Source organism: Lates calcarifer, linkage group LG21 (genome assembly GCF_001640805.2).
Source record: "Lates calcarifer isolate ASB-BC8 linkage group LG21, TLL_Latcal_v3, whole genome shotgun sequence".
In the NCBI taxonomy this organism is placed as follows: Eukaryota; Metazoa; Chordata; class Actinopteri; family Centropomidae; genus Lates; species Lates calcarifer.
In genome coordinates, this window is record NC_066853.1 from 22198392 (window position 1) to 22225708 (window position 27317).

Consider the following 27317-nt stretch of genomic DNA (forward strand, 5'->3'; position numbering starts at 1 on the left):
AAGTACACTGTGCGCACTTCATTCACTCTTATTATCTAAATAATTTCCTCCTGCTGTACATTCAGTGAAACACAGATAAATATGGTATGTAAGTATAAATACAAATAACATCATTGTAGTTCACACCCCAGACCAATAGGTGGCAGTAGCAGAAACATCAGTTGGCCATCACAAAGAAACAGGAAACAGGAAGTGGTTGTACTGTGAGAAACAATGTGCTTTAGTTTTTATTCTTTTCTCTGAATTTCAAATGTTGATCAAACAGTGTTTGTTACTGTCTGATTTAGCTTTGTCTCACTTGAACTTTGAGTTTGGCTGTTGCTCATTTTCAGGAAGTAAAAATAGATAAAATAGATGGTTTTAGGTTGAGCCTTTGATCTGGGAATACAGCATTGCATGATGGGAAACATACACCTCATATATTAAATAAGATTTAAATCATCTCTGTCAGCCTTTGTGCAACAGTGTTTGATCAGTATTGAATCCTGTAGATCCTCAGCCCCTATATCCTGTGGTTTTATATTTTGTCAGCACCAGCAGTCAGGGTGGTTTGTGTGTGAGAGACACCTCTGCCTGTGAGCTGTACAACTCATACTTACCTGGCAGGGGAGATACCATGATCAAGAAGGTGGTTCACCCAGGGCGAGGCTCAGCCATTGCACTCCGGTTGTGCTGACCCCTGCGAATTCCCCAAATGTGGGAATCTCGACTGCATAATTTCTGGTAGTGGGGGACTGCGTTCGCGCTCTCCCCTGATAACATGTGAAAGAAAAAGAACAATCAGTCTTTCAACAGTAGATATTATGTAGCACAGCAGTGGATGTGATATTGGGTGTTAAACTATTCTAGTCTCACTTAAAGAAGTCAGCACCATCTAATTTGTTTTCCAGTATTTAGGAAATAAAGACATTCCAGTGATATTATTATTATTATTATTATTATGTTCTCACACATTTAGTTGAATATAATTCAGATTATGATTTTTTTGATGAAATATGTTTTGAAAGCTTCTGACAGTCTACAGAGTTAACATTAGTAAAATCTGGTATAGATCAAATGCTCAGTGTAGGTTTGAATTCTGCAGTTAGCTCTGTTCTCCACTAGAGACCACCAGAGCTCTTTTAGTTGTTGTGGTACTCAGTGGACTTGTTTTTCTGTTTTACTGATTGGTGCCTAAACAAATCGTTCACCATCAGACTCATCAGTTAGAGGGACTGTGCAGAGACCCCATCATCTCTGACATTATTGCTGTATTGTTTCTCTGACTTGATTGGAAGAAGAAGCAAGGTTTCATGGATAGACAAGTGTTTGGGCAATCTGTACTTTTGGGATCCTTGGGTATCAAGAGAGAAGAGCTCCTTTGTCTGCAGCAAAACTCCAAGAAAATGTTCTTTGATGTCACATTTAATACACTCACCAAGATGGAGGAGGTGAAAGGGTTGGCAGCTCGGTTTAGTTGATGGACCACTGAAGGAATTCCAGGTGAAGAGTCTTTGTCGTACAGGTGAGCGGGTCGTAACAGTACACATCTACAACCCCTGGGTGACTGAAGAAGCAAGCAGGTTTTGGCGAGCATGTTGTGGCAAGCATGGGATAACAGGAAAGAAAAAGAACAATCAGATTTACAATAGTTAGAAGAAAATAGTAAATATGTGGAACCACAGTGTAAAACACAGTAATGGATGTGATGTTAGGTAATGTTAAGCTATTCTAGTTTTGATTAAAGAAGATATCACTACCACGTCATTTGTTTTCACTCTCTCTTTCTCTGTGTCAGCTGCTCCCTGGAAATGTGCTAGTGGACAACATCCTTGTCTGGGAGAGATGTCAGGGTTGCCGGGTCCTTGGTTTTGACAGCCTCGATGAGCAGCTCCAGGTCTGTGTGGTTGAAGGTCAGCCCTGCCCCAGCTAGAGCAGACTTGAACACAGCATGCTTGGAATGAGACTCTGTGCAAAGGTATTCATGCACAACTGCTATAAGTTTCTAATAAGTGACGTCTTTAGTTCGCTGCTAGCTAGTGATTGAAGTGCACATGTTTTTGCTACGGTGTCAGAAAATTATTAGCTTAAAAGTTGAGCAACGCATTAACTTGAAATTTTTAGTGAAATTGAACAAAACAGCAGCCAAATCTTTTCGTACATTAACTGAGGTGTATGGGGAACATTGCATGTCATGTGTATGTGTGTTTGAATGGCACAAAAGATTTTGTGAAGGCAGAGAGGATGTCAGAGACGACGAATGTTCTGGGCGCCCATGCACATCAGAAACTTCTGAAAACATTCAACAAATTGAACAAATCGTTCGAAACGAAAGGCCACATTAAGGAAGCTCCCTTGGAGGAGGTGAAGCCTGGAATGTGTGTCCAAATACAGACATAATCCCTCTGGTCCCACGACAGATATGAAGAGTGTGATATACAGGTCCTTACGTTGAAGGCAGTCCTGCAGATGGTTCTCCTGTATCTGCTGCTAGTGTTCATTTTGGTCTGGTCTCAGAGGGCACACAACATTCCTATCCACTCTATGCCTGTGAGTGCAGTCACAATATGTTAAGGTTGATTGGAGTGACTACTTACAAGTCTGTATGTACACCTTATGTTCAGTATACTCACTTGGTGATGAGGATGGCAGGGAACATAGCTTGATGAGCCTCACTGAGCTCTGTTAAAATAGCAGGATCCCACGTGATTCACCAACCCACTGTGCCACCTTCTCCGCTCCTGCCTGTCTTTCTGCATGGTCTGCAGCTCAGGACCTCAGTGAGTACTGTGTGCCAGCTGGACCCATCACAGATGTGACGTACCTGAAACACGTGGGGAAAAAATCTTTAGGAAGTATATTATGCTGTGGTTAAGTATAGTAGTGGATTTTATCTTGGGTGCACTTTATGTTTCACTGAAAGTAAGGATTAGTACCATGGAAAGGTACGGAAAAAAGTAAGTGAAGAATCTTATTTTTCACTGTATTCATTTTTCTCTTGAAATATGTTTTGAAATTTGACAATTCTCTGAAAAAATCATCAGATGAGTGCACTGTGTATTACAGACTTTAATGAATTCCATTAGGGCTCAGATGTTCAGCTTAGGGTTGAATTCAGCAGTCAGCTCTGTTCTCCACTAGAGACCACCAGAGCTCTATTAGTTGTGGCTGTGTAGTTTGTCACTGGACAGTAAAAAACACATATTTGTCAGTATGTGTTGCTTGGTTTGCATTTCCAACACTCTGTGATAACAGTTCTGTCTTTACATCCCTCTCCCCTTTCTCTAATGTGACTGTAAATCAGATTAACTTAGTTTGTGATAAGACCAAAATCACAGACATTACATTACGAATCCCTCTTGTGATGTTGGGGGTTGGCAAACTCTTCCATTCTAAATTAAAGACACTAAACACTTTTGTTGTCTTTTTGTTCTTTCCAGCCAGCACACATTCACTTGTCCACGCCCTACACTATTGAGATTACAGATTTTAATCACCTGTTTTCATTTATTGTGACTAATTTGTTGTAAATAAGTTAACTTTTTAGCCATGGAAGTTGCAGTTGTGCCGTCTGCTGTAGCCATTTGGCCACCAGAGAACTCTGAACCCAGAACCTTAATGCTGTGAGGCAACAGTGCTAACCACTGCAGCATGGTGCCACAGCCCCAATGCTTAAGTCATGATTGCGTTATTGAAGACCTCTAAAGTTATTAGAGGGTACTTATTTTACACATCTCAGTTTAGGTCTATACAGGAGTGTTGAAAGGAAATAGTGCAGAATTCAGAAGTATCTAATCTTAATTTAATCTTTAAATTGTAATATTTTGACATTAGGACCACAATGAAAGAGCCATCAGGTTTTCTTGTTTGTTTTCATCCTCAGTAAGTACTGAAGTACATATTGTACATGTATTTTTAGTCATCAGATAAAATCAAGCAATCAGCATCATAGTCTCTATCACATTAATGTTATTTTATTTAATTAAAACATGTCACTTCTACTTTTATGCTTCCAGAAAGTAGTAGAAGAACAGGTTAATAATATCAGAATTAGCTTTGTTCAAGTAAACTTGGTTTGCAGCTTCTAGTGATGTTGAAACAAATGCTGTACAGTAGCCACACCTACAACAAATGTATATAGTAAGCACCTACCCACATGCAAGTTGTGTACAGGTGCCACTCTGCTTTGTTAATCAAATATCCTCAACACAACTGACATCCTCAAAATCCAAAATAATGTATTTACTCTATATCGGATATGGGTTTGAAATTCAACCCTGTAGTCAATAACATCATTAATACAACAAATACTTTTCTCTTTGTCAATTTAATTGCTCTCAAATCACCTTTAATCCTTAATGGCATTAAGGGTTAGGTGCAGAAGGCATTAAGTTAATTTCTTCTGCACCTAATGATACAGCAAAATTGGTGAAAAGCGCAATAATGAACACATTAAATAAAACAAAATGTAAATTTATGATAATAAAAATCCTCAGTGGAATTGTAAACACAAATAAGATATAAAGAAAATTCCAATAAACAGTTAACAAAAGCTGAATGAAAACCATGAGGCTGCAAAGTGAGCTAACCACAGGCTGAAAATATTAAATGGTCCAAGACACACAAATACTTGTCTGATAGGTTTTTTCCCCACGGAAAATTCAATAACCCAGTTAAAAAAAAAAAAAAAAAAAAAAAATTAAATGGCATCTGCACCTTCCCTGTCATTTAAAAATCCAGAATCTATGAAGAAGTGAACAAGTTTAACATGTTTACCTCTTGGTAGATGTGACAAAGGTTTCAAGTCTCCCCTTTACACTTGTGTAAGTTACACATTGAACTGTCATTGGTTTCCAAATAGTAAAGAGTGTCTAACATAAATAGATGTGAGAAGGTTTTTCTGAGATTGTGAATCCTATAGCCAATAAACTTGCAGTATTGTTGCTAATAATAATGATATTCAGATATGCAATACAAATCAAATTAGTTGCTAAGTAATAATATTCTTTCTCACTGAACAGCAAATCATCAATTTATTTGGTCTGACTTTTCATCATTGTTGTAAGCATTCAGACCATACTGACCATTATTTTGGACTGAAACATAAACTTAAGTATTGTCGTCTTCATTAGCAGTGTCATATGTCAAACACTCCTAATAGAAATAACATGATTAAATATGTTTTTAATACTTCACAAAACAATTTCAGACAGTAAATTATTCATCCAGCAGATCTGCCATGATCACAGCATACTCTTTGTTTCTACAACTGTTAGGTTAGGTAAACAACAGGCTTGTTCCCTGGGGAGAGGGAGGAGCGTGACCAAGGTAGCAAAAACCTCTACCGCCTCACTGCTAGCTTTAACCTTTGAAATTCTACACCTGTGCAGCTGCAGGTCATCATACCTGATGAGCTTGTGTAAGCAGACAAAGTTTCTCGTCATTCGTGATCAAGACTTGGTTATTAGGATCTAATAAGATGGAAAATGGACAGACACAGGATGGAGCAGAGCCAAACAAAGGCCAAGAAGAGGAAGGGAACAGTCTGGATTGGCTCCTAAGAAAAGACAGCCCGGAGATAATTCCTGCACCTATGGATACCAACGTTTTAATGTCAAGGTAACCATTCCTTTGCACAGGTTATGCTTGTAGCCTTTATAAATGATACAGACTAACTGCTTGAGACATCAACACAGAAATCAGTGACGCTCTTTTGCTGCTAAGATAAATTTGCATTTGAGCTTTTAGGAACTGATAGGTATCAGGTAACATGGTTGTGAATTTCAAGTAAATGACAAGCACCTGTTTTTTTTTTTAAAGCCTGTGTTTGTTCATTGGATCCTTTCTTAAGAAACTCAAGAACAAATATTTTGTTAGTGATATTTGTTTACTGCATTCAAGGATTACTGGTAATGTGATGTGGTTCTTGCTTGGTTGAAAATCTTGAGCTGCATAATACATTTTATAAATTTGATTTTCTACATTTCAGACAATACAGTACCAGTGTTGACAACATTTACAGTAAAGCATTCACCAGGGAGATAGTCTTTGAAGCAGCATCCAAGGGGGACACAGCTCAACTTAATGGCCTGCTTGACTACCTGCGAGTTAATGATAAGCGACTTACGAGCCCAGAATTCACAGGCAAGTAGGAAGAAGCAGTTTTATTTGTCTTTTTCTGATGGACAACGTCCTGATGTTATCTTTTAGCAACTTGAGTCAGTATAGCCATGTGTCTTCAAAAATGTGCTGTGCAAAGCAAGACTGATTGCTGGTGGCTGAAAGAGTTTTGAGTAAGTGTGTTTAGAAAAGGCATTGCTGAGGGCACGCAGAAGAGTGTGAATGTGAATAAATGGACAATGGCTAATTCAATTTAGAATCTTATTTGTAACAAAATAGTAAACCAGAGGATGCTGGATGTTATTTTGTTCATAAAACTCTTTTGTCTGATAATAAGTGTGTGGTGAGACTATACGTTTTCCAAAGTAAATTTAGGGGTTATTCTAATAGTTATTTATTAACAGAACGGGAATCATCATAAACTCTCAATAAGGTAAACAGTAAAAAATAAAACTATATCACTTGTGTTCAACTTTCAGATGAAACGAATGGGAAGACAGCACTCCTGAAGGCTTTGCTGAACCTAAAAGATGGAAAAAATGACACCATAGAATACCTCCTTGATGTAGCAGAGAAAACAGGAGATTTAGAAAATTTAATCAATGCGTCGTACAAAGATCTTTACTACAAAGGTTGGTAACATAAAGTTGATAGTCATGAGTAATGAGAGAATGCCATATGTTGTATAGACTGTTAAAGCCAGGGTTTACATAATGACAGGATTTCTCCATTTAATTGATGAGTGTTGTGCAATCAAGAACAATTCTTTAAACAGAAAAGAATAGAGAGGCACACCATAAAGCCACATTTAAGAGTAGAGTTCACCACTTATTTTAATATTCAAGATATCATCAGTGTACCTGAATTGGGTAACCCTGTTGTGAAATAGATATATATACTCATCAGTCGCAGCATTAAAACCACCTCTAGGTTCCCCTCATGCTGCCAAAACAGCTCTGGCCCAGGGTGGGGCTCCATGGATTTGGTTTGTTCCAGTGCCTCACGCTGATGCTCAGTCAGATTAGGATTGGGATCTGGGGAATTTAGAGATCAGGTCAATGCCTTGGGCACTTTGTCAGTTTTTGGGGTGTGGCAGGCGCATTGTTATGTTGGAGGAGGTCACTCCTGTGGGGGTGTACTGTTGCCGTGGGGGGATTAGGGGGGTGGGGTGCTTGGTCTGTGACGATGCCTAGGTGGGATGATCAATGTTATTCACTTCAACCTGTTAGTGGTTTTAATGTTGTGGCTGATCAGTGTATACTAATAAAAGAAAAAGTCTGTCTCTGATAATTCTGGAAAGTGACACTTGACTATACAAACTACCGGGGAACATGAGATAGAAGGCCTATGTGTAAAGAGATGCCGCAGTGTACAGGCCAGACTGCAAATATTTGGACAGTTCTGCATGTCTTGCTCCTCAGGCGCTGTGCTTCAGTAGATTCTATTTGAAATCAAATAATGGATACTACATTAAAATGCCATCCCTCAGCTTTAATTTGAGCAGGTTTGTATCAACATTGAAAGAATTATGTGAACTGTGGAAGATGTACCCCTTTTTACACACATTACCCAAAGTTTTGGGTTCAGAAGTCATTGTACAGATACAAGTCAAACTAAACCATCATACCCTACGCAGTCATTGAGTGTCTGACGTCTTCAACCCATAGACATCACCAGATGCTTTGTATCTTCCTGGTCAAACTGTCAAAAAAATGCCAGTGCCAGCTCAGCCAAACGAGGTGCTAGCTTTGGGTCATGATCAGTTTGAGAAGATTTGAGCTTTGTGACATGGAGCATTATCCTGTTGGAAGCAGTCATTAGAAGATGGGTACACTGTGGTCTTAAAGGGATGGACATGGTCAGCAACAACACTTAGGGAGGCTGTGGCTTTTAAACAATGCTTAGTTGGTACTAAGGGGCCAAGAAAATATGCCCCACACCATTACAGCAACCCCACTAGCCTGAGCCATTGATACAAGGCAGAATGGATCCATGCTTTCGTGTTTACACCAAATTCCAACCCTACTATCCAAATGCCACAGCAGAAATTAAGACTCATTAGACCAGGCAACTTTTTTCCAATCTCCTATTGTCCAGTTTTGGTAAGCCTGTGTGAATTATAACCTCAGTTTCCTGTTCTTAGCTGACAGGAGTGGCCACAGGTGTGATCTTCTGCTGCTGTAACCCTGCCACAAAGTTCGACTTTCAGAGATGCTCTTTCACATTCCTTGGTTGTAACAAGTGGTTATTTGAGTTACTGTTGCCCTCCCATCAGCTTGAAGCAGTCTGGCCAATCTCCTCCAACCTCTGGCATCAACAGGGCATTTTTGCCCACAGAATTGCTGCTCACTGGATATTTTCTCTTTTTTGGACCATTCTCTGTAAACCATAGAGACGGTTGTGTGGGAAAATCTCACCAGATCAGCAGTTTCTGAATTACTCAGATCAGACTGTCTGGCACCAGCAACCATGCCATGTTCAAAGTCACTTAAGTCAACTTTCTTCCCCATTCTGATGCTCGGTTTGAACTTTGGCAGGTTGTCTCGACCATGTCTACATGCCTAAATGCACTGAGTTTCTGCCATGTGATTGGCTGATTAGATACCTGAGATAACAAGCAGGTATACCTAATGAAGTGGCCAGTGAGTTTATGTCTCATCAGTCCATATGACTTTGTTCCAAAACTCTAGTGGTTTGTTTTAGTGAACTGCAGCCTGGTGTTTTCGATGTTTACCATGGGTGTGCATCTTGTGGTGAGTCATCTGAAGTTCTGGTCATGAAGTCCTCTCTTGATTGTTGACAAGAAACATGTCTGCCTACATCCTAGAGGGTTTTCTTGACTTGCTGGGCATAGCATACCAAATTGATTTTGACAAACCAACTATATTTGATATCTCTATGATAAACAGTTGCCAGTTGCCAATGAATATTTAGGAACCAAGTGTCCAGTTACTTTTGGACCTTACAATTTGGGCACTCTGTTAAAAGGGTTTTGGTCCACTGTTTGATGAATGCTGAAGCACACATCTTGAAGAACAAAAAATGTGAAACTGTTTAAATACCTGCAGTCTGGACTGTACATGGCCAATGAATACTTGCTCATAGAGAGCGTGACAAGGTACAGTATGCCTGATATAAAATGTAGACTACCAAATCCATATATAATATTCATCACATATTTATGCCATTTCTAGTGTACTGGTGTAAACATTTAGGCACTAATTGTAATGCACAGATTACATTTGTCACAAAATTCTTTATCTTAAACTTGAGACTATCATGCAGAAAACATTAACAGTTTGTATCCTGTAACAACAAACCATGTCACAGGTCAGACAGCTCTGCATGTCGCCATTGAAAGGAGGAGCTTTGACCATGTGAAACTGCTAGTCCAGAAAGGAGCAGATGTGCAAGCCAAAGCCAATGGGAAATTCTTTCAGCGTAATGCAGGACTGGGCTTTTATTTTGGTTGGTAATTACACCCTGAAAAACAAGAAGCTATATTTTCTATCCCAGTTGTTAATGTCCAAATCTTATCACTAAACTCACCTTTGTTTCCAATAGGAGAACTTCCACTGTCACTGGCTGCCTGCACGAACCAGCCCAATATTGTGTCCTTCCTCATGGAAAACCCTTACAGAAGAGCTGACTTGGCTGACAGAGACTCTCAGGGAAACACTGTCTTGCACACCTTGGTGGTCATAGCAGACAACACAACAGAGAACACAGATATGGTTGCAGGGATGTATGACCAGATCCTCACTCAGCACAACAAACTTGAGGAAAAAAAAAAAGTAGATCTGGAAGGAATTGAAAATAATCAGGGGCTGACTCCTCTGAAGTTAGCAGCCAAGCTTGGAAAGATTGGGGTAGGTCTGTGTGTATTTTCAGATACACCTTGATGCAACACTTAATGTGTAACAGCTCTATTTAGCATGGATGCATTGCTTTGTAACATTAATGTAACATAAAATGTTACTGTATGTATGCAAAGCATGAGAGGATGCAAATATTGTAACACATAACTATTATCTTCTTTCTGATCTCTCACTGGCCAGCTGTTCAGGCACATTTTGCACCGGGAATTCATAGATGAGGAGATGAGGCCGTTGTCCAGGAAGTTCACAGAATGTGTCTACGGACCTGTCCGTTCCTCACTTTATGACTTGAGTTCCATTGACACAGACGAAAACAACTCTGTGTTGGAGATAGTCGTCTTTGGGAGTGACACTCCGGTTAGAAATGGCTATTTTTAACTGTATATGATATTTGAATCTACATCTGGATGTATGCACTATATGTATGGTATTGGATACAATAACCTGTGGTCCTGCCTCAAATTATACAGGACAGTGATTGTATAGACATCAGTTATATTATGCTAAATTCATCAATGCAAAATGCTGAGGATATTTAGAAATGTTACTAAGGATGCTATATATGAAGAATGTCAGGACCAAATCAGTTTGGCATTTGAGTGATTTGAGTACTGTGCTTAAGTCGCAGAGTACAAAGTCTAAAGTAGAATAGCAGCACCACAAAAGCACAGAAAAATCTCTCAAAACTCTGGCAGCAGTTTACTCTTTAACTTCTTAGGCTAGCATGTTTTGACAAACCACCACTCATTTCCATCACAAGGCACTGATAAAAGACATCTGGAGTGCTACTGTACCAGTTTACGTAGGGTAATTGTCTTTGATGTGAAAACTGACCTGTGAACATTATCTCAGAATTGTCCTGAGATGCTCCAGATCGAGCCTCTACGCAGTCTCCTCCAGGATAAATGGGACAGGTTCGCCTCCAAATTATTCTTGATGAATTTCTTGGTGTATCTGATATACCTGATCATCTTCACCACTGTGGCCTTCTACAGAAAGGAAGGACAGGTAAGACTCAACAAAACCATCTTCTAACTCAAAAGCAAACAAACATACTGTGTGTCAGTCTAAGCAAGGACTCCTAACCTTTCCATCCACAGCCACCGTTTCCTATCGAAGATGCCCCAGTCGACTACTTCCGCTGCATTGGTGAGATCATCAGTGTCCTTGGAGCAGTGTGGTTTTTCTATAAAGCGGTGAGAAGGTGGAATCTCCTCCAGTCATTCATCACAAAAAGAGTCAAAATTAATTTGATAATAATTACATGTTTCCATATGTCTGACTTGTGAATCTATAGATAACTATTTTCAAGAGGAACCCTCCAAACTTCAAGACTCTATACATTGATGGATTCTGTGACATTGTATTGTAAGTATCAACATCTCCTGTGAAGGGTACCTTTTAATATCATTACTTTCTACCCCTTCACTTTGTGTTTGTAGTTTCCTGCAGGCCACACTCCTTCTAATCTGTGCAGTTTTGTACTGCTGTGGACAGAGAGAGTATGTTGGATTCCTCGTACTGTCACTGGCTCTTGCCTGGATCAACTTCCTTTACTACTCAAGAGGCTCTAAAGAAATGGGGATCTACAGTGTCATGATGCAGAGAGTATGAATTAAATTGGTATTATGAAGTTACCAAGTCTGGTGCCTGGTGCCTGGTTTAAAGTCTTTGTCTCTTTTTAGATGATCCTGGGTGACCTGTTAAAGTTTTTATGGGTCTATGCTGTCTTGCTTTTTGGATTTTCTGCAGGTAAGACCTACACATGTAAAAAGTTAAGCCTGTGCAGAATAAAGACGATAATAAATATATTTTCCAAGGTTAAGACTTTTGATTTAATATTTTTGTCTTCTCCATAGCTATTGTTACTCTCATAGATGACTCTGCTCCAGTTCCCAAAAAACGTCCCAATGGCACACAGGGACGTGGAAGGAGCTTTGGTGTCGAGACATTTACGTGCAAGAAACCAACTTACAATGACATTAGATTTACAACACTGGAATTGTTCAAGTTCACTATTGGAATGGGAGATCTGGAGTTTACTGACCATGTTCAATATAAGGAAGTTTTCTACATCCTGCTCATCCTGTACATAGTTCTCACTTACATCCTGCTGCTCAATATGCTCATCGCCCTGATGGGCAACACAGTCGAAAGAATCTCCAAACAAAGTGAAAACATCTGGAACCTGCAGGTGGGAGGCTGTTATTGTCTGTAAACTTAATTTTAAAACACAAAATGTGTTTAATGTTCACAGGATTAGGTTGATCTCACAAATTAAGTATAATTATAGGATGTCTACAAATGTTACTGGATATTAGTAATACCAATGCCAAAATTTAGGTTGCCAGAGCAAAGCTAATTAACTGTAGAAAACAATCTGTTTCTCAAATATATAATATAAACAAATATATATATATATATATATATATATATATAACGGGGTGCACTGAATATGACTCACACAAATTATAACAAAGGTTTCTAGATTTTGTGCCAACAAAATGAAACATGAGAAATACAAAAAGCTTGACAACACTTTTAAATTGTTGGTGAAAACTGCTCACACATCCTCAGAGGGCGATTACAATTCTGGACATGGAGAGGACTCTGCCGAGGGCTCTGAGGAGCAGGCTGCACACAGGAGTGTCGAAGATGGTGTGTTTGAGAGGCGAGAAGGATGGGTATCGGAGATTTTTCAGGTAAACCAACTAAGTACGTTTACTCAAATACAGTCCTTAAGTACAATAGAGGTACTTGGAGATGCTTTTTTGTTAGTAATGAATTTTTGTTACTCCTAGAAAACTCAGATGGAGATTGAATGTTTTTGAACTTTTTTCCCGCTTGCCTAACCATCCCCCCACCCCCAACTTCAATAAATACCATCCAAATTTCCCTTATAATTAATACAGAATGTGTAAGCCTTAGTAAATTGCTGCTAATGTTTTAGGAAATTTTGTGGAATGTTACCAGGAAATTAGCAAGGAATCTTGGGAACCTTTAAAGAATCATTAGCATTACATAAAGCATTTCAAAAATATTCACAGTCTATGGTAGAAAGTAGTTTCATTTAAATGGTTAGCAAAGCAAAGCAAAGCCAGAGTGACCAAACTAAAAACTAAATTCCATTCACCTCCATTCTTTGACTTCAGGGTGGAGGAAATGAACTGGAGACAATGGAGGTCAGATCTTGGTGTGATCCAGGAGGAAGACCCAGGGAATCACATGATGAAGCAGACCCATGACCAGACCCCTGGTAGGGCAACAGACCACACACACAACCTATATATACTGTTTGTTACTGCTAATGTCACTAACATGAGCTGCCATGTAATCCTTCAGGAAATCGATGGAACCTGAATCCACTATTGGAGAGGATTCGTGTCAGACGTCACCGAACACAGCATTCCAGTATTCCCTAATTTCATCAGATTGAAAATCCCCAAAAACTGTAACCAGAGTTTAAAATGTCAATATTCAGCTTCAGGTTTCACGTGGACATTTATTAAAATGTAATTTATTTATATTCTGTTTGTTTTAGTATATTACAGTGGTGTCTGATTTAGCTTTGTCTCACTTGAACTTGTTGTTGGGCTGTTTTTCAGGAGGTAAAACTTACAAAATAGATGATTTTAGGCTGAGCCTTTGATGTGGGAATACAGCATTGCATGATGAGAAACATAAGCCTGATATTTTAGATAACATGTAAATAATCTCTGTCAGCCTTTGTGCAACTCTGATCTGTATTGAATTCCTATAGATCCACCCCTTTGAGTTCCCCAAGTGTGTGAATTTTGACAGCATAATTTCTGGTAGTGGGGGACTGCGTTCATGCCCTCCCCTGATAAAATGTGAGAGAACATGACAATTGAGCTTTGAACAGTCAGAAGATAATATGTGGGGCAGCAGTGGTAAAATGTGGCACCAAATGTGATGTTAGGTGTTGTTGCTGTTCTACTCTAAATTAAAGAAGAAATCGCTGCATGTAATTTGTTTTCACTTCCTCTTTTTCTGTCAATCCAAACAGTTGAGGCAGACAACAGTCCACCCTGAGCCTCGAAGTTTGTGCCTCTTAAAAGGAATTTTTTCCTTGAACTAAATGCCTGCACAAGGTGACAACTGTTGGGTCTCTGTAAATAAAAAGCAGGGTTTGACCTGCTCTGGAAACGTGCCCAGGATATAACTTATGATCTGTCACTGTATAAACAAAACTGACTTAACTGGACATGACCATAATACATCAGATCTGATTTCAGATATCTGAGGCTGAGGCTCAGACTTGAACACAGCATACTTGGAGTGAGACTGCGTATGGGTGCATTAAACCGGTTGATCCAGTGGAAAATCCCTAGATGCACAATCATCCCACTGTCTGCCCAAGGCTGCAACAAAGTCTCCACTGCTGTTGGGCCCTGTGCACAACACCCATGGTCCATGTACAAGATTACAAGGTCAGAAACTCTCCATGACTCTGGGGCACATTCATTCCAGCTTCCTAATGGACTCACAGGTCAGCACAAATTAAACCATTTGGGAGTGCTCATTTACAATGCTGGGCCTTGAGCTTCTCCAGACAGCTTCTTCACCACCTAAAAAAATTCAAGTTTGAATAATGTGAACTTCTGTTAGATCTTTTCCATCTTTTTGGAAAAGATGTAACTCTCAGAGTCAAATTATTAATATAAAAAAACTAAGGAGACTGCTCAAAAACTGAGTTAAGAACTGTCCAACATGTTATTAAAACCAGGAAGGACAGTGGTGGACCATCATCTTTGAGAGAGATATGTGATCAGAAAAAAAAAAAAAAAAAAAAATCTTGAATGGTCATGATTGGAGACTGTTCAACATTTGGTGAAATCAAATCATTAAAAAAAAATTCAACTGACAAACTCACATTATGTTTAATAGTGATGCATCCTTCATGCTTTCTGTCTACTGTACAAGTCTGTGGGGGCAGTGTTATCATCCAGTTGCTCCAGTTGGTCAGGACTGGGCATGGGAAGGTTTCATGTCACGATTATTCCGACCAAAATGATAGCGATATATGATATTATCACGATAATCATGAAAATATGCTTTAAACTCATAAAATGGCTCCAAAACACACTGGAATCCCTTTACATTTTTACTGCATCACAGATAAGACACATATTTTTAGTGAACAACAATTAAACAACATTTAGGTAAATATAAACCATGACCCCCCCTCCAAAAAAATGAGGGAAAATAAACACAATAGGCTACGCCAAAAGAGAAAACAAATTAAATGTCAAATTCAATAAATTGTAATTGATATGAAATGTTTCTTATGGGCTGTTGTCAAATTAATGTTACGGTTTAGGAAAAACTGTAGTAAACTGGAGTCATTTCTCCGGAGATCGCAGCTCTACTCTGGTCTGAGACACTGGAGCTATTTGCTGTTTAGCTATAAAGCTAACGTTACCTGGCTAACGTTAGCTTAATTCACCGGCGACCACAACAGCATCACAACGTAACAAACATTTAAACAACCGTCAACGGCCGTATTACTAAAAAGACACTTAAGTAACTGACAGTAATGTTAGTCAATCTTACCTGGAGGTCTTTGTTTTGGAATCCATAGTATTTCCACACATCCAATTTAACTTTGGTTTGCGGGGGATACAATGGGAAAATCGAGCATTCAGCCATGGCGACAGGCTTAGTATTTTGGAATGGCTGGAAAGATGCAAGAAGGCACCACCTTGTGGCAATTCAGTATATAAATCAATACAGGAATGTATGTTGGCAAGCTAGACAGCTTTTCTTAAGTCACTCGTAAGGGTACTAATGATTATCGCCATTCAAGATTAGATGAAGGAACGTAACTACGATCAGAGGCGTCGCCAGACCCCTTTTACTGGGGAACATGTCCCAGTATAAATGCCACGATTAGTTCTCAACAAAATAGATATTTATCATTGCATTAATTCAGATAATTATGGCATACGGACGGGAAAGGAATAGATGTATTTCTACTCAAACGTATAGCAAGAGGGTTGTCTCCAAGTAGAAGCTGTAGCCCACCTGTGTCAGTGCGCGACACTGAGCGCAGTTTGAGGTCTGGTAACAGACACAACAACAGCAGTGTTTCCCCTACCATTGTCTTGGCAGAGCGGCTCGCGAATGCGTCAGCGCACAGGTGCGGAAGAGCCACAGAGGCGACAGGTTGACAACTCTCCAGGTTAAATGCGAACGTTACAACTCTGTAAAATCATAGATGGATGGGCGATAAAAATCGTATATCATCCCATCCCCAGTCAGGTCTAGCTTCAGCAATGTTATGTGCTCAAAAATGAGGTCAGCTGACTACCTGATTATAACAAATAACCGTGTTTTTCCATCAATGGATTTTTTCTTCACTGATTCCACTGCGAATGCATGTTGTCAAAGTTAAAGGCGGTCCAGTGGCCGGTCAGCATATTAGGATGCATAATGTTATGTTGTGGTAAAGTGTAGTAGTGGATTTATGTTTCAGTGAAAGTAAGGATTAATACCATGATATAAAGTCAGTGAAGTGGCTGTATCTTCTTGTTCACTTTATTTATTCGCTATTGAAATATATTTTGAAATCTTTCTTTTTTTTTTCAATTCACTGAGAAAATCATCAAATGAATGCACTGTGTATTACAAGCTTAATGAATTCCATTGTGGCTCAAATGTTCAGTGAAGGGCTGAATTCTGCAGTTTACTCTGTTCTCCACTAGAGACCACCAGAGCTCTATTAGTTTTTGTTGTGTAGTTTGTCTTTTAAAATATTAAAATGTGTGTTTGCATGGTATTTATCTTGTAAACCAGCTAATTAACTTAAAAAAAACCCCAACAACTTTTAATTACCTGTTTTACTGACTATCCTAAGTCTTCAGAATGCTCAAGGACTTTTGGTTTTTGGAAATCTCATTTCACCTCCAACAGCAGGACATGCAGAAAAAAAAAACAACTAGTAGTTACTACAACATCACTTTCAACATCAGCAGCAGCATGGAAGAAGTGTATGAGCTAGTTTCAACGTGAGGCTGTTTCAAATTTTGTCACTGAGTGAAAACAACTTTCACATCATTAAAGTTCATATGTACCACCCCAGGCTAAGTAAAGAGACAGTACTTGCCTTGGGTGTACATATGGCATTGGGACCAGAGAAAGACAGGTCAGAGTCCAACTGAGAGATGACCCCAAGGGCTATGATGGCTTTGCTCACCTGCAGACAGTGTCCAGTGTACTAGTTGGACTGCATTTTCCTCACCTGACGAACAATCAAGGTACTGTTAAAAATGTAACGCCCACAGGTATATTGCAGAGAACTACACTCAGACCAGCCCTGGAAGCTCTGAGTTTTAGCATATTCAGGGCATGACTGCAAAGAAACTAAAACATGTGACTTGGTTCAGAGGTTCACTTTACTCACATTTATTTAACTTTACTGACAGTGGGTGAAAGTGGATTCTAGGTGGAGTGCAGGTGGGGTTTACTTGTCTGGGGTGGGGATATTATGCGGAAACAATAAAAGTGACATTGTATGCATTCTTCTCTTGTTCAGGGCAGAGTTTTGGTGATTGATTGAGATTGGAAAAAGAAACATTAAACCTGAAAATCTGTGACTACAAGGTTAGCACTACAGCTAACCACCTTGTTAACCCTGTAGCCACACCAGATAAACAGCCTTAACTTCTTTTGTTGTATTATGTATTCGTCTGAGATCTTGAAGGATCGCAATCTTCTTAAGAAGTATAATCTGCTTTGTCCCTTTTTGTAAAGTGCATCCATGTGGCTGGACAAGTCCAACTTCTTGTCCAGCTGTAGTCCAAGGTATCTGTAGCTGGTACCAAGTTCCACCTCTTTTCCATAAGTGGCTTCTGGCTCAGGATCAGGCCTCCTCCTCCCAAAATCCACGACCATTTTATTTGGTCTTTAGGATGTTGAGCTGTAAATGGTTGTGGTTACACCAGTCTACAAAGTCCCTGAGGATGCCCCTTTATTATGAAGAAAGCAGCTGTCAGAGTTATACTGGAAGTCGGATGTGTATAATGTGAAAAGGAAAGGAGACAGGACAGTACACAATGAATTGTGACTGGCTTCCAAACTAGTTGCCACAAAACCATGCTTGCCTTTGAGTACAGTAAAAAAGTGTCTAATGTAAATAGATGCAAGACGATTTTTATAAGATTATGAATACTGTAGCCAAAAGACTTGCAATATTATTGCTATGTCATTGGTTTCCAAACAGTAAAGTGATGTAAATAGATGTAAGAATGTTTTTATGAGACTGTGAATCCTATAGCCAATAGACATGCATTATTGCTAGTAATAGAGCTATTCAGAGATGCAATTCAGATCAATATTAGTTGCCAAGTAATAATATTCTTTCTTACTGAATAGCAAATCATCAACTGACTTGGTTTGATTCATCACAGTAATGAAGCATTAAAAAACAGCCAGACCATACTGACATTTATTCTGAATCGAAACATAAATTTAAGTATTGTTATCATCATTAGCCATCCATCCGTCAGATCTGCCATGATCACAGCATACTCTCTGTCTCTACAAGTGCTGTTAAGTAAACAACAGGCTTATTCGCCGGGAGAGGGAGGAGCGTGATAGTGCTACTTCTAACTTTAGCAGTTCTAGACCTGTGCAGCTGCAGGTCATCATACCTGATGAGCAACTTGTGTAAGCAGACAAAGTTTCTCATCATTCGTGATCAAGACTTGGTTATTAGGATTTAATAAAATGGAAAATGGACAGACGCAGGATGGAGCAGAGCCAAACAAAGGCCAAGAAGAGGAAGGGAACAGTCTGGATTGGCTCCTAAGAAAAGACAGCCCGGAGATAATTCCTGCACCTATGGATACCAACGTTTTAATGTCAAGGTAACCATTCCTTTGCACAGGTTTTGCATGTAGCCTTTTTAAATGATACAGACTAACTGCTGGAGACATCAACACAGAAATCAGTGACGCTCTTTTGCTGCTCAGATAAATTTGAATCTGAGCTTTTAGGAACTGATAGGTATCAGGTGACATGGTTGTGAATTTCAAGCAAATGACAACCACTCGGTTTTTTAAAAACCTGTATTTATTCATTGGATCCTTTCTTAAGAAACTCAAGAACAAATATTTTGTTAGTGATATTTGTATACTGTATTCAAGGATTACTGGTAATGTGATGTGGTTCTTGCTTGGTTGAAAATCTTGAGCTGCATAATACATTTTATAAATTTGATTTTCTACATTTCAGACAATACAGTACCAGTGTTGACAACATTTACAGTAAAGCATTCACCAGGGAGATAGTCTTTGAAGCAGCATCCAAGGGGGACACAGCTCAACTTAATGGCCTGCTTGACTACCTGCGAGTTAATGATAAGCGACTTACGAGCCCAGAATTCACAGGCAAGTAGGAAGAAGCAGTTTTATTTGTCTTTTTCTGATGGACAACGTCCTGATGTTATCTTTTAGCAACTTGAGTCAGTATAGCCATGTGTCTTCAAAAATGTGCTGTGCAAAGCAAGACTGATTGCTGGTGGCTGAAAGAGTTTTGAGTTAGTGTGTTTAGAAAAGGCATTGCTGAGGGCATGCAGAAGAGTGTGAATGTGAATAAATGGACAATGGCTAATTCAATTTAGAATCTTATTTGTAACAAAATAGTAAACCAGAGGATGCTGGATGTTATTTGGTTCATAATACTCTTGTTTAATAAAGAATGAGTGTGTGGGGAGTGCATTTTCCAAGGTAAATTCAAGGGTTACTCTAGTATTACTATGTATTAAATGAATGAAAATAGTAAAAAACTAACAAAATTGTCATTTGTGTTCAACTTTCAGATGAAACGAATGGGAAGACGGCACTCCTGAAAGCTTTGCTAAATGTAAAAGATGGAAAAAATGACACCATAGAATACCTCCTTGATGTAGCAGAGAAAACAGGAGATTTAGAAAATTTAATCAATGCGTCGTACAAAGATCTTTACTACAGAGGTAGGTGACTTAAAATCATACTCATTGTCATGAGTGATGAAAGGATGCCCTAGGTTGTATAGATTATAAAAGAGTTTACAGAATGATTTCTCCACTTAATTGATGTGCGTTGCAAAATCAATAACTGCATTATTGCTTGATCAGATGTGGAGGCCAGGTCCTTGGCCTGAGGTCTTTGTTGTGTTCTTTGAGCCATTTCTGACCATTTTTGTGGTGTGGCAGGAGGCATTCTTTGGTTGCTTTGGCCATATGTGTAGGGTCATGCTGAATGATGAAATGAGTGATGAGTGAGTTTTGACACATTTGGCTGGATCTGAGCACACACAGTGCAAATGTATATCTCTGTGTTCATCCTGTTGCTTCCACTAGCAGTTAAATTTTCAATAAATGCTAGTGTGCCAGTTCCATTAGCAGCCACAAATGCATGGTCCATAACAGAACCACCACCATGTTTGATAGACCAGGTGGTGTCTTTGAGTCATGGGTCATTCCCCACACATTCCTCTTTCCATCATTTTTATAACCTTCAGTTTGTTTTCATCAGTTCAGAGAACTTTGTTCAGAATTGTTTTAACTGGACCCAAAATGCAGACTCCAACACAGAATGTTCATTTAAACAGTTAATTGTACAGAGGGTAAATGTGTAAATGTTTAGAGAAACTTATTGACCAGATGGCAGATGGGAATTCTCAGGAGCAGAAGCTGGTGCTGTGGTATGTCTGGATGAGGTAGAACAGGTTGGACAGAAGCAGAGTGAGGACTGGGTGAATATTTCTTCTAGCAGGTTACAAAAAGAACAAGCCTGGGCGTGACTGGTCAGGACAGGTGTGACAGATCTTGAGCACAGGGAAGAAAACAGGTAAGGCAAAGGCCAAAAAACAAAGCAAAAACTAGGTGGATCTTCAAAATGTTGACTCCTGGTCCTAGTTTGGCTGCTCAGACTGCCCAGACTTCAAGACTGAAATAAACTGAGGACCACAGTCAGAAACAATTACAGCTGGTATACCATGAAGGCGTATTATATGGTCGACTAGGAATTCAGCAGTTTCAAAGGCAGAGGCAAGTTTAGACAAAGCTATAAATGAGCTGCTTTAGAGAAATGATCCACTGCAGTGATAATGACTGAGTTACCGTTGGATGGGGGTAGACTTGTGACAAAATCCACAGATATGTTGGACTAGGGTTGAGTTGGGACATGGAGAGGTTCAAGCACACCAGCAGATTACGGGTGTTATGCCTTGCCACGGGCACAGGTGGTATAGGCACCAAAGGAGTTGCAAAGGAACACCAGGCAGTAGGTTGATGGTGCAGGGGGCAAACACAAGGCCTTGTCTTTGCTAAACACTTACCTGAGGTCATGGTATTCTTTAAAGACATTGAAGAGATCTGGGGATGCTTGAGATGAGACAGGCGTGCTGATGGCTCTATCTGCTGGGGAAAGGGCAGATAAAGAAACAAGTGGAGTGACGATGGCTACTGCAGCCAATTATCCTGCTTGTGGACCAGTCAACATTAGAATTGTGCTTACTTAACACTGGGTGTTCCAGAACCAGAGGTGTGGCAGGAGTATTTATCATATTGAGTGTTATCTGCTCAAGAAGTCACCTGCCAAACTTCACATCCTCTTGGAGACAGAGGAAGCAACAATTGGACAACCATTTTACCTCCTGATATAATTGAATCTCATCTCCTTTTGGGCCACACTGGAGATATTGCGCAGGGGCGACTTCTTGAAGACTGCTTAGCCATGTTAAGTCAACTTCTACATCCATATCAGCACTGCGCTGAACTAAATCCTCTATTAATCTTCTCAGACAAAACTGAAGGTAGTCAGTGGGTGCGTTGTTCTCAAAACTGTTTGGTAGCCATCTTCAATCACTGGCAATGGCTCATATAAAACTTTCCACCAATAAAACAGGGCACGATAAAACAATGTTGACAATTTCTGTTTAGCTAAGTGGCTTAAAGGAAGTTAAACGCAAAGCTCATGTTTACCAGTCAAGTCAAGGCAGTAGTAATAGATTGGAGCACACTGCTATAACCAATCTGGCTTTAGACTGAAGTAGGACCTCACAGAGCCTGCCTACCTAATTAATATAGACACAGAAATACTGAAATAAATAAATGTGGAAATGTTTAAATACAGAAATACATATATAAATGTAGAGATGCAGAAATAAATACATTTTACATTACAAAATTAATTACGTAATTCATTTTAATAATAAATTACTTAATCAATTTGTTCATGGCCCTATGACCCTTAACAGATAAGCAGTCTCGATGATGAATGAATGAATTTATTTATTCATTTATTTATTTATTCTTATGTCATACTTCGTCCTTCATATTTGAGAGCATACCCAATTGATTTTGGCAAACTACCTTTAATAACTCTGACAAACAGTTGCCTTTTTTGAGCCTTATTATTCTCTTTTTCAGTTGCTTGGTCATCTATGAACAAACAACTCCAACTCAGCTCTATGTTAAAAGAGCTATATGTTTTATGCGTTTACCTTTATATTGAATATGCCGAAGCACAGACCCTGAACTGTAACTGTCCAAATACTTGCACATGGTCAGGAATGTCTGCTCATACAGAGAGTGTGACCAGATACAGTATGGATTTTATAGACTCAATGAGATTCTGAAACATGACTGATCAAATCCTTTCAAACCACATGTCACAGGTCAGACAGCTCTGCATGTCGCCATTGAAAGGAGGAGCTTTGACCATGTGAAACTGCTAGTCCAGAAAGGAGCAGATGTGCAAGCCAAAGCCAATGGGAAGTTCTTTCAGCGTAATGCAGAACTGGGCTTTTATTTTGGTTGGTAATTACACCCTGAAAAACAAGAAGCTATATTTTCTATCCCAGTTGTTAATGTCCAAATCTTATCACTAAACTCACCTTTGTTTCCAATAGGAGAACTTCCACTGTCACTGGCTGCCTGCACGAACCAGCCCAATATTGTGTCCTTCCTCATGGAAAACCCTTACAGAAGAGCTGACTTGGCTGACAGAGACTCTCAGGGAAACACTGTCTTGCACACCTTGGTGGTCATAGCAGACAACACAACAGAGAACACAGATATGGTTGCAGGGATGTATGACCAGATCCTCACTCAGCACAACAAACTTGAGAAAGAGAGAACAGTCGATCTTGAAGGAATTGAAAATAATCAGGGGCTGACTCCTCTGAAGTTAGCAGCCAAGCTTGGAAAGATTGGGGTAGGTCTGTGTGTATTTTCAGATACACCTTGATGCAACACTTAATGTGTAACAGCTCTATTTAGCATGGATGCATTGCTTTGTAACATTAATGTAACATAAAATGTTACTGTATGTATGCAAAGCATGAGAGGATGCAAATATTGTAACACATAACTATTATCTTCTTTCTGATCTCTCACTGGCCAGCTGTTCAGGCACATTTTGCACCGGGAATTCATAGATGAGGAGATGAGGCCGTTGTCCAGGAAGTTCACAGAATGTGTCTACGGACCTGTCCGTTCCTCACTTTATGACTTGAGTTCCATTGACACAGACGAAAACAACTCTGTGTTGGAGATAGCTGTCTTTGGGAGTGAAATTCGGGTTAGAAATGTCTATTTTCATCACACTTTAGCTTATATAAGTTATAATATAACCTATAACTTATAATGAACTGTATATGAAGGTCTACAAAATTTGAATCTAAATCTGGACCTATGCACAATAAGTATGGTACTAGACACAACAGCTAGACCCATTGTCCAACCCATCTCTCAGTACTCTGGCAGCAGTTTACTATTTCATTTCTTAAGCTAACATGTCATGACAAAAACAAACCTTCATTGCCCTCATAAATAAAAGACATCTGGAGTGCTACTGTACCAGTTTACGTAGGGTAATTGTCTTTGATGTGAAAACTGACCTGTGAACATTATCTCAGAATTGTCCGGAGATGCTCCAGATCGAGCCTCTACGCAGTCTCCTCCAGGATAAATGGGACAGGTTCGCCTCCAAATTATTCTTGATGAATTTCTTGGTGTATCTGATATACCTGATCATCTTCACCACTGTGGCCTTCTACAGAAAGGAAGGACAGGTAAGACTCAACAAAACCATCTTTTAACTCAAAAGCAAACAAACATACTGTGTGTCAGTCTAAGCAAGGACTCCTAACCTTTTCATCCACAGCCACCGTTTCCTATCGAAGATGCCCCAGTCGACTACTTCCGCTGCATTGGTGAGATCATCAGTGTCCTTGGAGCAGTGTGGTTTTTCTATAAAGCGGTGAGAGGGTGGAATCTCCTCCAGTCATTCATCACAAAAAGAGTCAAAATTAATTTGATAATAATTACATTTTTCCATATGTCTGACTTGTGAATCTATAGATAACTATTTTAAAGAGGAATCCCCCAAACTTCAAGACTCTATACATTGATGGATTCTGTGACATTGTATTGTAAGTATTAACATCTCCTGTGAAGGGTACCTTTTAATATCATTACTTTCTACATATTCTTCCTTCACTTTGTGTTTGTAGTTTCCTGCAGGCCACACTCCTTCTAATCTGTGCAGTTTTGTACTGCTGTGGACTGAGAGAGCATGTTGGATTGCTCGTACTGTCACTGGCTCTTGCCTGGATCAATGTACTTTACTACTCAAGAGGCTCTAAAGAGATGGGGATCTACAATGTCATGATGCAGAAAGTAAGAATTCTGTTAGTACTATGAAGTTACCAGTCTCAGAGTTATAAGTTATAAGTCTCAGAGTGTGGTGAATGGTTTAAAGTCTTTGTCTCTTTTTAGATGATCCTGGGAGACCTGTTAAAGTTTTTATGGGTCTATGCTGTCTTGCTTTTTGGATTTTCTGCAGGTAAGACCCACACATGTAAAAAGTTAAGCCTGTGCAGAATAAAGACGATAATAAATATATTTTTCAAGGTTAAGACTATTGATTTAAAAATTTCTCCTTCTCCATAGCTATTGTTACTCTCATACACTCTGCTCCAGTTCCCAAAAAACGTCCCAATGGCACACAGGGAGGTGAAAGCTTTCATGTTGAGACATTGAAGTGCGAGACGCCAACTTACAATGACATTAGATTTACAATGCTGGAAATGTTCAAGTTCACTATTGGAATGGGAAATCTGGAATTTACAGACAATGCTGAGTATAAGGAAGTTTTCTACATCCTGCTCATCCTGTACATAGTTCTCACTTACATCCTGCTGCTCAATATGCTCATCGCCCTGATGGGCAACACAGTTGAAAGAATCTCCAAACAAAGTGAAAACATCTGGAACCTGCAGGTGGGAGGCTGCTATTGTCTGTAAACTTGATTTCAATACACAAAATGTGTTTAATGTTCACAGGATTAGGTTGATCTCACAAATTAAGTATGATTATAGGATGTCTACAAATGTTACTGGATATTAGTAATACCAATGCCGAAATTTAGGTTGCCAGAGCAAAGCTAATTAACTGTAGAAAACATAATCTGTTTCTCAAATGTATAATATAAACAAAAAAATATATAAAGGGGTGCACTGAATATGACTCACACAAATTATAACAAAGGTTTCTAGATTTTGTGCCAACAAAATAAAACTTGAGAGATGCAAAAAGCTTGACAACACTTTTAAATTGTTGGTGAAAACTGCTCACACATCCTCAGAGGGCCATTACAATTCTGGACATGGAGAGGACTCTGCCGAGGGCTCTGAGGAGCAGGCTGCACACAGGAGTGTTGAAGATGGTGTGTTTGAGAGGCGAGAAGGATGGGTATCGGAGATTTTTCAGGTAAACCAACTAAGTACGTTTACTCAAATACAGTCCTTAAGTACAATAGAGGTACTTGGAGGTGTTTTTTTGTTAGTAATGAATTTTTGTTACTCCTTCTAGAAAACTCAGATGGAGATTGAATGTTTTTGAACTTTTTTCCCCACTTGCCTAACCATCCCCCCACCCCCAACTTCAATAAATACCATCCAAATTTCCCTTATAATTAATACAGAATGTGTAAGCCTTAGTAAATTGCTGCTAATGTTTTAGGAAATTTTGTGGAATGTTACCAGGAAATTAGCAAGGAATCTTGGGAACCTTTAAAGAATCATTAGCATTACATAAAGCATTTCAAAAATATTCACAGTCTATGGTAGAAAGTAGTTTCATTTAAATGGTTAGCAAAGCAAAGCAAAGCCAGAGTGACCAAACTAAAAACTAAATTCCATTCACCTCCATTCTTTGACTTCAGGGTGGAGGAAATGAACTGGAGACAATGGAGGTCAGATCTTGGTGTGATCCAGGAGGAAGACCCAGGGAATCACATGATGAAGCAGCCCCATGACCAGACCCCTGGTAGGGCAACAGACCACACACACAACCTATATATACTGTTTGTTACTGCTAATGTCACTAACATGAGCTGCCATGTAATCCTTCAGGAAATCGATGGAACCTGAATCCACTATTGGAGAGGATTCGTACCAGACGTCACCGAACACAGCATTCCAGTATTCCCTAATTTCATCAGATTGAAAATCCCCAAAAACTGTAACCAGAGTTTAAAATGTCAATATTCAGCTTCAGGTTTCACGTGGACATTTATTAAAATGTAATTTATTTATATTCTGTTTGTTTTAGTATAATACAGTGGTGTCTGATTTAGCTTTGTCTCACTTGAACTTGTTGTTGGGCTGTTTTTCAGGAGGTAAAACTTACAAAATAGATGATTTTAGGCTGAGCCTTTGATGTGGGAATACAGCATTGCATGATGAGAAACATAAGCCTGATATTTTAGATAACATGTAAATAATCTCTGTCAGCCTTTGTGCAACTCTGATCTGTATTGAATTCCTATAGATCCACCCCTTTGAGTTCCCCAAGTGTGTGAATTTTGACAGCATAATTTCTGGTAGTGGGGGACTGCGTTCATGCCCTCCCCTGATAAAATGTGAGAGAACATGACAATTGAGCTTTGAACAGTCAGAAGATAATATGTGGGGCAGCAGTGGTAAAATGTGGCACCGAATGTGATGTTAGGTGTTGTTGCTGTTCTACTCTAAATTAAAGAAGAAATCGCTGCATGTAATTTGTTTTCACTTCCTCTTTTTCTGTCAATCCAAACAGTTGAGGCAGACAACAGTCCACCCTGAGCCTGGTTATGCTCGAAGTTTGTGCCTCTTAAAAGGAAATATTTCCTTGAACTAAATGCCTGCTCATGGTGACAACTGTTGGGTCTCTGTAAATAAAAAGCAGGGTTTGACCTGCTCTGGAAACGTGCCCAGGATATAACTTATGATCTGTCACTGTATAAACAAAACTGACTTGACTGGACATGACCATAATACATCAGATCT

General features: G+C 39.3%; 2 protein-coding genes, 1 long non-coding RNA gene and 1 other non-coding gene across 5 annotated transcripts; 3 read left to right on the plus strand and 1 right to left on the minus strand.

Annotated features, from left to right (window-relative positions):
- Positions 1-591: 591 nt before the first annotated feature.
- Positions 592-755, plus strand: LOC127139080 (U1 spliceosomal RNA). The gene has a single exon (XR_007808968.1). It is a non-coding gene; the product is annotated as a U1 spliceosomal RNA (small nuclear RNA).
- Positions 605-22957, minus strand: LOC108872707 (uncharacterized). Of its 2 annotated transcripts, XR_007808864.1 has the most exons (4): positions 10812-10941; positions 9649-9790; positions 1740-2803; positions 605-1546 (listed from the first exon to the last, which is right to left on the minus strand). It is a non-coding gene; the product is annotated as an uncharacterized LOC108872707 (long non-coding RNA). The 2 variants fall into 2 exon arrangements; XR_007808863.1 differs by lacking the exons at positions 9649-9790; positions 10812-10941 and adding an exon at positions 22881-22957.
- LOC108872705 (transient receptor potential cation channel subfamily V member 1) lies at positions 5382-13920 on the plus strand. Its single transcript, XM_018660538.2, has 15 exons — positions 5382-5598; positions 5969-6123; positions 6579-6731; positions 9430-9567; positions 9664-9968; positions 10158-10334; positions 10830-10985; positions 11078-11173; positions 11275-11345; positions 11420-11585; positions 11663-11729; positions 11837-12171; positions 12555-12679; positions 13130-13233; positions 13320-13920. Exons 1-15 carry the CDS (start codon positions 5459-5461, stop codon positions 13397-13399), a joined length of 2268 nt encoding a protein of 755 aa, XP_018516054.1. The 5' UTR covers positions 5382-5458; the 3' UTR covers positions 13400-13920.
- On the plus strand, positions 18596-27044 carry LOC108872706 (transient receptor potential cation channel subfamily V member 1). The gene is made up of 15 exons (XM_018660539.2): positions 18596-18865; positions 19233-19387; positions 19819-19971; positions 22662-22799; positions 22896-23200; positions 23390-23566; positions 23904-24059; positions 24152-24247; positions 24349-24419; positions 24501-24666; positions 24766-24832; positions 24940-25268; positions 25634-25758; positions 26213-26316; positions 26403-27044. The coding sequence occupies exons 1-15, from the start codon at positions 18726-18728 to the stop codon at positions 26480-26482; spliced, it is 2262 nt and encodes a 753-aa protein (XP_018516055.1). The 5' UTR covers positions 18596-18725; the 3' UTR covers positions 26483-27044.
- Positions 27045-27317: the final 273 nt, after the last annotated feature.

Bases quoted from the DNA above. Each gene is read 5' to 3' on its own strand.
- LOC108872706 (XM_018660539.2), top strand. From the start codon at position 18,726: ATGGAAAATGGACAGACGCAGGATGGAGCAGAGCCAAACAAAGGCCAA. The intron at 24,248-24,348 runs GTGAGAGGGTGG...GTGAATCTATAG, and splicing joins TGTGGTTTTTCTATAAAGCG to ATAACTATTTTAAAGAGGAA. The intron at 24,833-24,939 runs GTAAGACCCACA...CCTTCTCCATAG, and splicing joins GCTTTTTGGATTTTCTGCAG to CTATTGTTACTCTCATACAC.
- LOC108872705 (XM_018660538.2), top strand. From the start codon at position 5,459: ATGGAAAATGGACAGACACAGGATGGAGCAGAGCCAAACAAAGGCCAA. The intron at 6,732-9,429 runs GTTGGTAACATA...ACCATGTCACAG, and splicing joins CAAAGATCTTTACTACAAAG to GTCAGACAGCTCTGCATGTC. The intron at 10,986-11,077 runs GTAAGACTCAAC...TTCCATCCACAG, and splicing joins TCTACAGAAAGGAAGGACAG to CCACCGTTTCCTATCGAAGA.